General features: G+C 36.6%; 1 protein-coding gene across 1 annotated transcript in view; it reads right to left on the reverse strand.

Moving 5' to 3' along the window:
• Window positions 1-3,634: 3,634 nt before the first annotated feature.
• Window positions 3,635-13,302, reverse strand: part of TSPAN8 (tetraspanin 8) — a 38,270-nt gene continuing 28,602 nt past the window's right edge. The window contains exons 6-8 of the mRNA XM_015431204.4: window positions 11,233-11,364; window positions 7,876-7,959; window positions 3,635-3,935 (exon numbers count right to left, since the gene is read on the reverse strand). Coding sequence (XP_015286690.3) covers window positions 3,882-3,935; window positions 7,876-7,959; window positions 11,233-11,364 — 270 coding nt within the window. The 3' untranslated portion in view covers window positions 3,635-3,881. The remainder of the gene's footprint in view (window positions 3,936-7,875; window positions 7,960-11,232; window positions 11,365-13,302) is intronic.

A 13,302-nucleotide genomic window follows, 5' to 3' on the forward strand; every position in this document is an offset into this window, starting at 1 on the left:
CTCTCTTCTTCTGATAATGAGTGCTAAGTCTCCATGGCTCCTGTTCCTGTTAGTCTTTCTCTGGAATCCAAGCCATAGCTCATCTTCCACAAGGCAGCCCTGGATCCTGGGGTCTGGTAACATTATCTCTGTTTCTCCAGTCCTAAGGGTAGTAGCAACCCCTGCTGTTGCTAATCTCTGGTTTACCTTGCCTCCTTATTGGCTTCTTACTTTTTCCATCACCTCTGTAAGCAGTTACTATGGATTGAATTGTTTCCCCCTAAAATTCGTACGTTGAAGCCCCCACTGTGGCTGTATTTGGAGTAAGAAAGTAATTAATGTTAAATAAGGTCATAAGGGTGGAACCCTGGACTGACAGGATCATTGTCTTTATAAGAAGACACAACAGAGCGCACACACACGCTCTCTTTTTACCTTGTGAAGACACAGCAAGAAGTTCAACTGCAAGTCAGGAAGAGAGCCCTTACCAGGAACTGAATAGGCCAGCACCTTGATCCTTGACTTCTCAGACTCCAGAACTCTGAGAAAAAAAAAATCTGTTGTTTAAGCCACCTAGTCAGCTATACTTTGTTATGACAGTCCAAGCTGACTAATATAGGAGTTCCCTGTATAATTTTTTCATTGTTTGAAATAGCTGGAGGGTTTTTATTTTTCTGTCAACCCTGACTGATACAAGTTCTTTATATCATTGATACTATATAATATTTGTTGAACCTGTAATACGTACCTGACATATGCAAAAGACATGTTAATATTCATTTTCTTATCTATCCCAATAACACTGTAACATATGACAAAATGGTATGATGTAAAAAGCATGGATTTTGAGTCACTTAGAGTGCATTACAACTCCTCCGCTTACTAGCTACATGACCTAAAAAAAGTTAATCTCTCTAGGCCCTGCTTTCCTTATCTGTAAATTGGTCTATTAATAGTATCAAACTAAGAGGGCTGTTCTGAGTTAAAGGAGTGACTCTATGTAAAGTGGTTAGAATATATGTGGGCATACAGTATGCTCTCAATAAATCTACTATTTTTGGCTACAATTTGTTAAGTGCCTATTATATGCCAAGCACAAGAATAGGTACTGGAGACATAAAGACAAAGAAAAAACAATCAATGCCTTCAAAGAGTTTGAGGATGCTAACAGAGGCAAACACATGAATGGGTAATTATAATAAAATATGGCAAGTTTATTGATAAATTTATTATGGGAAAGCTAACATGATCAACAGTCGGGGTTTGGGACACATTTGACAGGGTTTGATTCCCAGTTCTGCCAATTACTAATTGACTCTGAGCAAAATTATCTATCTCCTCTGAGCCTCAATGTTCTTACCTGTGAAATGGGAATGATAATCGTACCTACCTCATAATGATATAGTGATTAAAAATGAGATAATAAAAGCACAGATTTGGGTATTGTTCCTGGAAGATGACATGTACTCAAAGAAGGATAGCTTTTTTTTTTTTTTTTGAGACGGAGTCTCGCTCTGTCGCTCAGGCTGGAGTGCAGTGACGTGATCTTAGCTCACTGCAAGCTCTCCCTCCCGCGTTCAAGCAATTCTCCTGTCTCAGTCTTCTGAGTAGCTGGGACTACAGGCGCCCGCCACCACACCCAGCTAATTTTTTGTGTTTTTAGTAGAGACGGGGTTTCACCGTGTTAGCCAGGATGGTCTTGATCTCCTGACCTGGTTATCCATCCACCTCAGCCTCCCAAAGTGCTGGGATTACAGGTGTAAGCCACCTCACCTAGCCGCTATTTTTATCATTAATAGGGAAGCACAGAATAAGGGTGCCTAACCCAGCCCAAAGCTCCCCCAAGTTTCCTACTGCTTGGCTGCCATCTAATCAGCTTGACAAGAACTGCCTTCCATAATATTTCTCTTTCTCAGAAGATGAGACTGAGTCTATTATACTTTTCTAGTATCAGCATACATTAGCACAAGAACTTTAGAAAGGCCAGGCGTGGTGGCTCACGCCTGTAATCCCAGCACTTTGGGAGGCCAAGGCAGGAGGATCACAAGGTCAGGAGATCGAGACCACCCTGGCTAACACGGTGAAACCCCATCTCTACTAAAAAATACAAAAAATTAGCTGGATGTGGTGCTGGGCGCCTGTAGTCCCAGCTACTCAGGAGGCTGAGGCAGGAGAATGGAGTGAACCCAGGAGGCAGAGGTTGCAGTGAGCTGAGATATCTGCTGCACTCCAGCCTGGGCCACAGAGTGAGACTCTGTCTCAAAAAAAAGGAACTTTAGAAAATTTCTTGACAGAATGTATTAAAGCTAAACATATGTATGCAAAGCAGTTCTACTCCTGCATATATAGCCAGAAATGAGTACATACATGTTCCAAATGACATATAAAAGAATGTTTATAGAAGCTTTATTTATAATCATGACAAACCGAACACAAACTATATACCCATCAACAGAAGAATGGATATATACATTGTGATATATTCATACACAATGAAATGCTACATAGCTATTAGAATAAACTACAGCTACATGCAACAAATGGTTGATTCTCACACACAAAATGTTGAGCCAAAGAAGCCAGGGTGCACACTTTATTATTCCACTTAGAGAAAATTCATGAACAGGCAAAATGAGTCTATGTCACAGAAGTCAGAAAAGTGGTTACCTTTAGGGAAGTATTTACAGAGAGGGGTAGTGTATTGGTAAATGTTTATCAACCAGCTCTCCAAAAAAGAAAGAAAAGAAAAGAAAGAAAAGCCCTGAATTTACAGCATTTGTCAGTATCTATGGCATAAATACTCCGAGCATGGTAGATTTCAAGGTACCAATGTCATGTTACTGAACACAAAGTTGGGAAGAACTTTGTGTACAAAACTTTTGTGTATATGTGTACAATCTGCTCAGCAAGTCGGTGTGAGCCAAATACAGCCCACCACTGAGAGGCGGCATGAAGGAGCATTCTTCTGGTGTGCTAGAAATATTCTGTATCTTCTTTTTTTTTTTTTTTTTTTTTTGGAGATGGGGGCCTCGCTATTTTTCAGGCTGGTCTCAAACTCCTGGGGTCAAGAGATCCTACTGTCTCAGCTTCCCAGGCAGCTGAGCTTACAGGCATGAGCCAACTGTGCCCAACTCTGATCTTAGTCCTTACACAGATGTACACATATTCACAGAGCTATACATTAAGAATTATCGACTTTATTGTCTGTATATTATACTTCTCTAAAAAGCCAAAATGTTAAATATTTCTGAGAACTAGAAAGAAAAAAATGTTATAACTGTCGTGTCTGAGAGGAAGATCCAGACGGGTACCAGAGAAGCAATGGCTGGGTGTTGGGCACTCAGATCTTTTTGTTCCTACAATAGACACGCAGCAAAAGAGAGATACTGTTAGTAGTTGTGACATAAATAGAAAAGAGATGGTGACTCTTTTACCTGGATCATTGCCAATTATTTTAACATTAGACTTGATTCAATCGTATCACCAGTGGTTGATACATCACATAAAAGAGTATCATTTCTGAAGAACCCCAGATCCACTGTCTTAACTATCTGTGGCCCTGTCAGCTTGGAGATGATTATTCCACTGGGTGGCTCCAGAAGAACATTTTAAGCACTGTACCACCTGAACACAAGGATCAGACATAGAAAAGCACCAACGTAAACAATTACTTTTATTTTGAGTAAAAATATACATTCATATCATTTTTATATTTATATTTAAGGGATCTCAAACCTTAAATATGTTCAATATGTCTAGAAGGTATCTGTGGTCTAGCTAGCTGAGACATTTTAAAAAGACAGCTGCTCCTGACTTATATAGCACTTACATATTTAAATTTACAAAGCCAAAGCAACATTTTAAAGGGGTTTTACTGGTGATAGCTTGACACATCCACAGATTCATTTGCTCCCGATCTGGCAATACAGGACCATAGAAAACACCAAACCCAGTATCTAGAGAACAAAATAAGAGGATTAACATGGAATTTAAGGGAAAACGCTGGACACATTATAAATAAACAGAAAGAACATTATATATGAAAAGATTTTGTATACTGACAGTTCCAATCCTATCTAAGTCATCTCTCTTGGAAAATTAGAGGTTCCAATGGGACAGAAGAGCACTGCAAATGCTCTCTAAGTTTTTTTGTGTTTTAATCAGCATTTTTTAGGTGGCCAATCGGCCTCTATCTAACTGGCCCTATATAACTGCACAGTAGCAGCTGCCACCAGAAGATCCACTCCCTTTCCTGGAACACACACATTCTTCTGCAGAGCGTCTCCTCTGGAGCACTAGGGATCTCAGGTCCCTGGGGGCTAAATATACGTACTGCTTCCATAAAAAGGTTATTAGCATCTGGTTTAAATCATCTGCATAAAAATCAAAGAGTCTAGAATTTTTTTCTGCTGCAGTTTTAGGCATTTTCAAGAGGAATACAAAAATGAAGTAACTCTTTTTTAAAAAAAGCTTCTAAACTATGGGGAATAGCTTAATTCAGGAATTTCTTTTGAAGTGAAAAAGCACAACTGAAAATCTGGGGCATAATTTCCATCTCAAGTAGCTCTCCCAAGAATGAGGGACCCCAAAATTTGCTCTAATTGGCTCTACAGTTGGTGACTTACACGCTATGTCTCTGACGTAGAAATGATAGACAGGACCTGTGTGCGTTACCAATAGAAAGTTTCCTTCCCCACCAGCCCCCTTTGAAGGGACGACAGAGGAGGGCAAAGTGCCATTTATGCTGAGTCAACTTAAATGCTTCTACTGTGTTGAGACTTTCTGCTTACTAACACTTTACTGGAAATGTAATTCAAATGAGAACTGCTAACCAATACTTCTTCTTTCTTAAAATGGTTGACACCAATTCTCTGCAAAAGTAATAATTTCTATTTAAAATATTCTACAATTCAAGACTGAAATTTAGTCTTTTTGCCTTGATGCTGAGCCTTAAGTCTGTGGGACAAGTATCAAGAAAGAACTTTTTTTAATGGGAAAAAATAATGGGATAAGACAACTATCATCTTTCACTGCTACATCCTTGAAATAGAAGCCCACCATTTATCAGCAGACTAGACAGTTAATATCACACTTTCTTGCATTTCATTGTCCCTGAAAAAAACATTTATCATTGTTCAAAAAAATAGCACACAATTAAAAGAGATTCGTTATTTTATGATGTATGCCAAGACTCATGATAAATTTGCTAAGAGGTATGCAGCAGTCTAAAAACATGTCAAATTATCATTTTTCTTTTAACTGCTTTATTTCTAGGACCTCCTGTTGGGATAACTTCTATCCTACAAAGTGATGGCTCTCAGTGTGTAGTTTTTCTTTTTTTATTAAAGCAAGGAAAGTGCTGATCACTTTTTGTGCTTGTAAAGTTGCTATAGTCAAATGTGGAAAGATATGATAGTCTGGTTGTTTTAAGCTAGAATAATGAGAATTCCAAAAATGTCTATAGATAAATTTTTCTTGCAGAATAAGGTATTTTGCATAATTTTTAGCATTCAATGTGAGAAGAATCCCTTAGGTATATAATCCTAACAGAGCTTTGGAAACAAATATTGGCCCATCTCACTAAAACCTATGCCTAAACATACTAACATAAGGTCTAAATATGGGACAGTCTTTTTTTATATGATATTTTTCTGTGGAGATAATCTGAACATATTTTCTGCAGGAAGATATTTGCTTCTGTTTTCTTAAAAGTATTTTTTAGAGGAGATTTTCTGTTTTTGTATCTTTGTGTTTTTTTGAATTTGAACTTTGGAAACAAAGAAGGGAGATAGGCCTAAGTCAAAGAGCAATAGAAAACTTGTACTAATGACTGTAAGATGAGCTATAAAATGCTCTTTTTGGGATACATAATTTATAGACTGGGTATCAGAAGACTTTTCCAATCTACTTTTTGAATAAAGGAAGATGGAATATAAAATGATTTGTTTCCCTTTAAAAGAGGGAAGGTAGGTTTTAGATTGAGGAACTGAACAACAATTTTAAAAAGTTCAGTTACTTGAACCAACTATTTACCATATCTGCAGATAGTCTAGAAATCACAATTCATTTGGTCTAATTCAAAAACAGTTATGTTTTATGATAGTACCACAAACACTTCATACCTATAAATTACTGTATAGAATGTTTGTATTGAGCTATTTTTCTCTGAATATGTCTTTAGAAGAACCAATAAAATATTTAAATGTGTAATTAATACATGGAATATACCAATTTCATAAAATACTGAAATGCATTAATCTTTTTGTAATCTTATTTTCCACTAGATGTATTTAAATTCTTGAAAATGCCTTTGACTATGGCACAAAGTATTTCATCAATCTCCCCAATCAAGTATGTCCTTACTTTTTCTGGTTTTGCTAACTGAGGAGCATCTGTGATTTGAGCTAGTGATAGTCAATTGTCAGAACTTGAGTTTAACATGAAATATAACTCTTATATTAAATATCTCATTTAAAACATGCTGTCTCATACATTTAAATCATTCATTTAAAATCACTAATGATTCATTTAAATCATACATTTCTTACTCATCTTCATGACCATTAGTCCTTATTTCTAAATTAGCATAAACCCAGAATACAAAGCAGAGAAACAAAATACATCTTACAAAATGCAGAATCAAGAGAAATAGACCTAATCCATAGCACCATTTGACTCTGAACATATATCAGACCTAAAGAAAGATAGCCATAACCTACCAACAAAGAATGCTTCATATTTATACCTATTCATTTGGATGACAAGAAAGTAATAACCCACAGTTTAATTTGCTGCTAATAGTCCCTAACCGTTCTCTAATAGTTGCCTGGGAAATTCCACCAGCAAACTAAAGAACCACGTAGGCCACCAAATTGCTTCATTCTCAGTTAAAATTTCTTTCTGGCAGTGATGTGGCATGAGTAAGAGGTAGAAAATTACCAGAAAGCCCAAGGAGTACCTTGCACAGCATTCCATGAGCATGAAGCACAAGTCACTCAGCTGAGCTAACCAGGTCTCACAGGCATTAACCAGGGAGATACTTCATATTATTAACATTCTTGCTAATGTCCTGGAATAGGATTGTGAGTGAATTTGATCTACTTGATATCAAAATTACCCAAGATCTGGGATGATTCCAAAATGCTTCTCTGAAGCAGTTTTAATTCATTTTCTTGGCAAATTTAGGTCATGTGAAAAGTGTCTTTCAGGTGTTTTTTTTTTTTTTTTTTTTTTAAACATGCCAAGAAAGTTCATCAAGACAAAAATCCTATGTGGGATATTTTTCCAGCATCAATAATTAAAGTGATGAAAGTAATATATAAGCCTCAATTTTCCTTGAAAATTTCTCCAAGTGAGTCAATAGTACTTAAGCTGAGGATATCAGAGGTAATTACCTCTACTTTTTAGAACTTCTTGGATTTCTCTAGAATGTAATAATAAGTAACAAGAAAACAGCTTCTCACACTCTTGAGTTCAGTTTTTATTTTGTTTCAAAATCAAGATGAGAAATAAGAAATTGTAAAGGTCATATTTTGCTTTGTTTGGTGCTTTTTCTTCTAACTTTGGAAAATTTTAACCCTTGTGCTAGTTTTCAGTGGGAAAAAGATACCTGGCACTAAGAACTATGCGAAAATTAATTCTTTTTCCCGGTAGAGAGGTCATTCAAAAGCAAGAGTCTCAGCCCTGCTCACTTCCTAAGACGGGAATCTCCTCCTCAGACTCAGGCTGACTGAGGGAGATGATGAGCCTTCAGCATCCAGTGCTTTTCTAAAGCATCTGTGTTTTCTTATGGTGGTTGTGTTTGTTTGTTTGTTTGTTTGTTCACCATCAATATTTCTTAAAATTAATGAACAAGCAAGAGAATAAAAGAGTCAATAATACAAGATTATACTGTACCTCAATAACTGCCAGTCCAAATGCTATTCCAATAACTATTATGAAACTTTTTGCCAATAAGTCTTTTATGGTAGAAATACAGGGCTGTTGGAAAAAAAAAAACAAAAACATTAAAAGTTACCTCAGAAAAATTCGACCTTATATTAATCAAAATTTTTATTCTTTTGTTTGACTTTTTACATTGCTAACAAGAAACACACTTAACAACAAGGAACTGGGTTGTTCCTTCCACTCCCTGCTTCACCCTTGCTCCAAAAGGTTGTAACGGTTGTGGTTTGTTTATACATTAAAAAGCAACTGAGGAACAAAATTTTGCTTGACTGCCTAATTGATGAATCTAGGGATTAATAATTATAAATGATTTTTCACCAACATATCCTCAAGTGATAGATTTTATAATTTATACTATAAATTTTATAGTTGATAAAGCTATACATTTTATAACATAAAAGTATAAATGATAATTTTATCTTAACTTTATTCATTTTACAGCTGATATCACCTTGACTAAGGATGTTTTAGGTTTGTAATCTACAACAGAAAGGTTCCTGGTTGAGATTTTAGGTAATAATATTGCAAATTTTCATTTTTAAAACAAGGTATTTTCTTTCATTTTTTTTTTTCTTTGAGACAGGGTCTCCCTCCAGCACTGAAGCTGAAGTGCAGAGGCGTGATCTTGGCTCACTGCAGCCTTCACTTCCTGGGCTCAAGTGATCCTCCCACCTAAGCCTCCCAAGTAGCTCAGACCGCAGGCATGTGCCACCATGCCTGGCTAATTTTTGTTGTGTTTTGTAGAGACAGGGTTTTGCCATGTTGCCCAGGCTTGTCTTGAACTCCCGGGCTCAAGCAATCCACCCACCTCAGCCTCTGAAAGTGTGGGGATAACAGGCTTGAGGTCACCGCTGCCGGAAAAAAACAAGACATTTTTAAAATCCCTTAATATTTATCAGGACTATTTTTATCTTAAAAAGAAAAAACTTACTATGTCTACCATTATGCCATTACTTTAGATAAAAAAGAGAATTTAGGAAGTTGCCTCTCTGCTACATTTTTGAAATGTATACAATCCAGCATGCATTTTCATGCTGAAAACATTTTGGACTAGACCTAGTAACTTCAAGAATTGTAAATTATGGGAAGAACTTTTAAAATGGAATAAGACCACAAAATATAATAGTGTTATTTTTGTACTGCCCTGAAATATATTATCCCTTGGATGGTTATATATATGCAAAGGGCCAACAAAATATTGCTATTTGTTAAATAAAATAAAAGTTCTCCAGAAGGCTAAGTCATCTTTTCCCCTTCATTCCTGACTGTAATGTGTTTCTCCATTCACCTTTAACCCAAAGTGGTAAACATTCAAGGAAATTATTATGTCATTTAGGTTAATGATGAGATTAATGATTGTATCTACTGAGTCACATTCATTATGTTTCAAAGGTTTTTCTCTTCCTCTTCCCCTAAGATAATGAGGTTATCTTGGCAAAAGGAAGAGAAAAAAAAAGAAATGTGAATTATGGCCATTCCATATTTTTCATTTTACCAGACTTCTTGCAACTTACACATGGCAGATGGAAGTATTTTATGAATTTACAACCTTCCTTTTGGGAAACTGGTGTAGCTATCAGCCTATATTCAGAGGAATTGTGTGAACTTACAGAAACTATCTAGTAGTTTTTTTAGGATAATTCCAGGGGTTTTTCAGAATCTGTCTTGAGGAAAAACATCTTTGAGTTGAATTTGAACAGGAGACAAATAGCAATCTGCAATTGAATTTACTGATTTCCTCATTATCCTAAGTGGAAACTATCTTCATTTACATTATATTTATTTCCCCTTTTCCTTGTAAATATTATGTCACTAACATTAGGTAGGCAGGAGAGGAGCAGGGAGAATATAAAAAGTAAGAATCAAACTTTTTGTAGTAATATTATTGTGACAAGGAAAAAACGCAGTATAACACTGTAGTCTGGTAGATTACTTATTGAGTTATTTTAAATCTTAGTGACGTACTTTAAGTATTAATGACAGCAATTCCCCTTCAGGGAAGAGCCTCTTTAATTTTGATAAGACCAGTGAAAAAGATAAATAGTCAAGGAGAGGGTAGTTTCCCCTGAGATACTTTCTATTTCCTTGTATAAATTAATCTCAGCAGCAGTTACTAAATCAAAACAATTCTAGATTGAAAATAATATTTGGGTATTATAGATATTAAGATTAATTCATTGTGAATTTATAATGGCTTTTAATGTATCTGCCTCTCAACTAGATTGTAATCTCCTAGAGGATTCAGAGGTATGTCTAACCCTAGCAAGGTTCCGTCTGACATGTAGTAGGCACTGAAGAATAACAGCAAATAAGTGAAATACTAATATCAATTGTAATTTTTGAACACATTTTTTCTAAGCAGAAGGAACAGCTGATGAAGGGACAGATGTCATGTTCTTCATGAAGCCATATCCGGAACCCCACAGACTAAGTGAGATGGGGTCCCATAACACCTTGCACCCATCTCTATCCATGAAATACTAGTAGACCATTGGATTGAAGTTGCCTAATTATCTTTCTCTCTTCCTTATTTAAGCATCAGCTCCATGAGTGCAGACATTGTGCTCTGTTCAGGAATGAATTTCCAGTGACTGGTAGAAGGCTTGGTGCATAGAAGGTGGTCAATAAGTATTTGATGAATTGATCAATAAGAAGAACTAGGACACCCACGTACTGACATTCACAAGTCACATAAATATGACCTCTACAACACATAAAAGATTAACCTGTCTTTTTAAATTGACTTTAAATGTTCAAGGTAACTTCTCAATTGCAGCAATAACTAGGTAAATTGGTAACTGTCAATAACATAGAGAACCTAAACCCTTAAACGTATTGGGAAGGACTTGGAGTTCTTTTTTTAAATTTTGAGAAAGAAGAAACCTCATTTCTTGAGAAAAGGAAATTTGATTAGAAAACAAAAAACATTGACTTTGAAAATTAAAGTGAAAATATTGTTTTCCAGAAGTCATGTTAAAGTAGGAAAAAATAAAGGACAGTAATGATTAAGATGACCAAAGAGAGGACAAAAAAAACTTTTATGTTAGCTTGTACTTTGCCTCCCATTGCAGCAGAATGTTTCTTTGACCTATTAAGATTGGACTTAAATGATGCCAGACTCATAGAATAAATGAAGTCTATCTGCTTTTATCTTTAAATAAGGATTTTTTTAATTTGGGAAATTTCTGAGATTTTTATATCATGATTCCCATTGTACTTCATACATTTTAATTTTTTGTAGGGACTTTAATTGTGAAAAGAAAGTAACAGAATTGCTTATTTTATCAAATGTGATTTAGTTCTCACCTCTTTGTAAACTTCTGTACCATTATAGGTGGTGCATGGTCTCTGCGTATCTAGACATTCACATAATTTGGAATGTTGTTGAAAATTATTTCCCCAATCAGCAGCTCCATTGATCAAACCACAGCATTTAAACTGTTTGATAAAGGGTAGAATGAGAAGCAGTCAGTACGAAGATTACAAACATTGGCAATACATTAAATTATAATCTTCTGAAGTCATTATTAAAATGGTTATTATGCTAAAACACCATATAAGTCACCTTTCACCTTTCTCTATATAGAAGTAAATATTAAGGATTTTTTCATTTTGATCTTTACATTAATGATGGAAAGATGGAGTTGCAGACTCAAAAATGTGAAGAAGTTGGGAAGATGAAAAACTCACCTACTAGTTTTTGTTTTTGTTTTTTTTTAATTATTATACTTTAAGTTGTAGGGTACATGTGCATAACGTGCAGGTTTGTTACATATGTATACTTGTGCCATGTTGGTGTGCTGCATTCATCAACTCCTCAGCACCCATCAACTCGTCATTTACATCAGGTATAACTCCCAATGCAATCCCTCCCCTCTCCCCCCTCCCCATGATAGGCCCTGGTGTGTGATGTTCCCCTTCCCGAGTCCAAGTGATCTCATTGTTCAGTTCCCACCTATGAGTGAGAACATGTGGTGTTTGGTTTTCTGTTCTTGTGGTAATTTGCTAAGAATGATGGTTTCCAGTTGCATCCATGTCCCTACAAAGGACACAAACTCATCCTTTTTTATGGCTGCACAGTATTCCATGGTGTATATGTGCCACATTTTCTTAATCCAGTCTGTCACTGATGGACATTTCGGTTGATTCCAAGTCTTTGCTATTGTGAATAGTGCCGCAATAAACATACGTGTGTGTGTGTCTTTATAGCAGCATGATTTATAATCCTTTGGGTATATATCCAGTAATGGGATGGCTGGGTCATATGGTACTTCTAGTTGTAGATCCTTGAGGAATTGCCATACTGTTTTCCATAATGGTTGAACTAGTTTACCATCCCACCAACAGTGTAAAAGTGTTCCTATTTCTCCACATCCTCTCCAGCACCTGTTGTTTCTTGACTTTTTTTTTTTTTGAGACGGAGTCTCGCTCTGTCGCCCAGGCTGGAGTGCAGTGGCCGGATGTCAGCTCACTGCAAGCTCCGCCTCCTGGGTTTGCACCATTCTCCTGCCTCAGCCTCCTGAGTAGCTGGGACTACAGGCGCCCGCCACCTCGCCCGGCTATTTTTTTGTATTTTTTAGTAGAGACGGGGTTTCACTGTGTTAGCCAGGATGGTCTCGATCTCCTGACCTCGTGATCCGCCCGTCTCGGCCTCCCAAAGTCATGGGATTACAGGCTTGAGCCACCGCGCCCGGCCGTTTCTTGACTTTTTCACGATCGCCATTCTAACTGGTGTGAGATGGTACCTCATTGTGGTTTTGATTTGCATTTCTCTGATGGCCAGTGATGATGAGCATTTTTTCCTGTGTCTGTTGGCTGTATGAATGTCTTCTTTTGAGAAATGTCTGTTCATATCCTTTGCCCACTTTTTGATGGGGTTGTTTGTTTTTTTCTTGTAAATTTGTTTGAGTTCTTTGTAGGTTCTGGATATTAGCCCTTTGTCAGATGAGTAGATTGCAAAAATTTTCTCCCATTCTGTAGGTTGCCTGTTCACTCTGATGGTAGTTTCTTTTGCTGTGCAGAAGTTCTTTAGTTTAATTAGATCCCATTTGTCAATTTTGGCTTTTGCTGCTGTTGCTTTTGGTGTTTTAGACATGAAGTCTTTGCCCACGCCTATGTCCTGAATGGTACTACCTAGGTTTTCTTCTAGGGTTTTTATGGTATTAGGTCTAACATTTAAGTCTCTAATCCATCTTGAATTAATTTTCACATAAGGAGTAAGGAAAGGATCCAGTTTCAGCTTTCTACTTATGGCTAGCCAATTTTCCCAGCACCATTTATTAAATAGGGAATCCTTTCCCCATTTCTTGTTTCTCTCAGGTTTGTCAAAGATCAGATGGCTGTAGATGTGTGGTATTACTTCTGAGGACTCTGTTC

The sequence above is a fragment of the Macaca fascicularis genome, chromosome 11 (genome assembly GCF_037993035.2).
Source record: "Macaca fascicularis isolate 582-1 chromosome 11, T2T-MFA8v1.1".
NCBI lineage: Eukaryota > Metazoa > Chordata > Mammalia > Primates > Cercopithecidae > Macaca > Macaca fascicularis.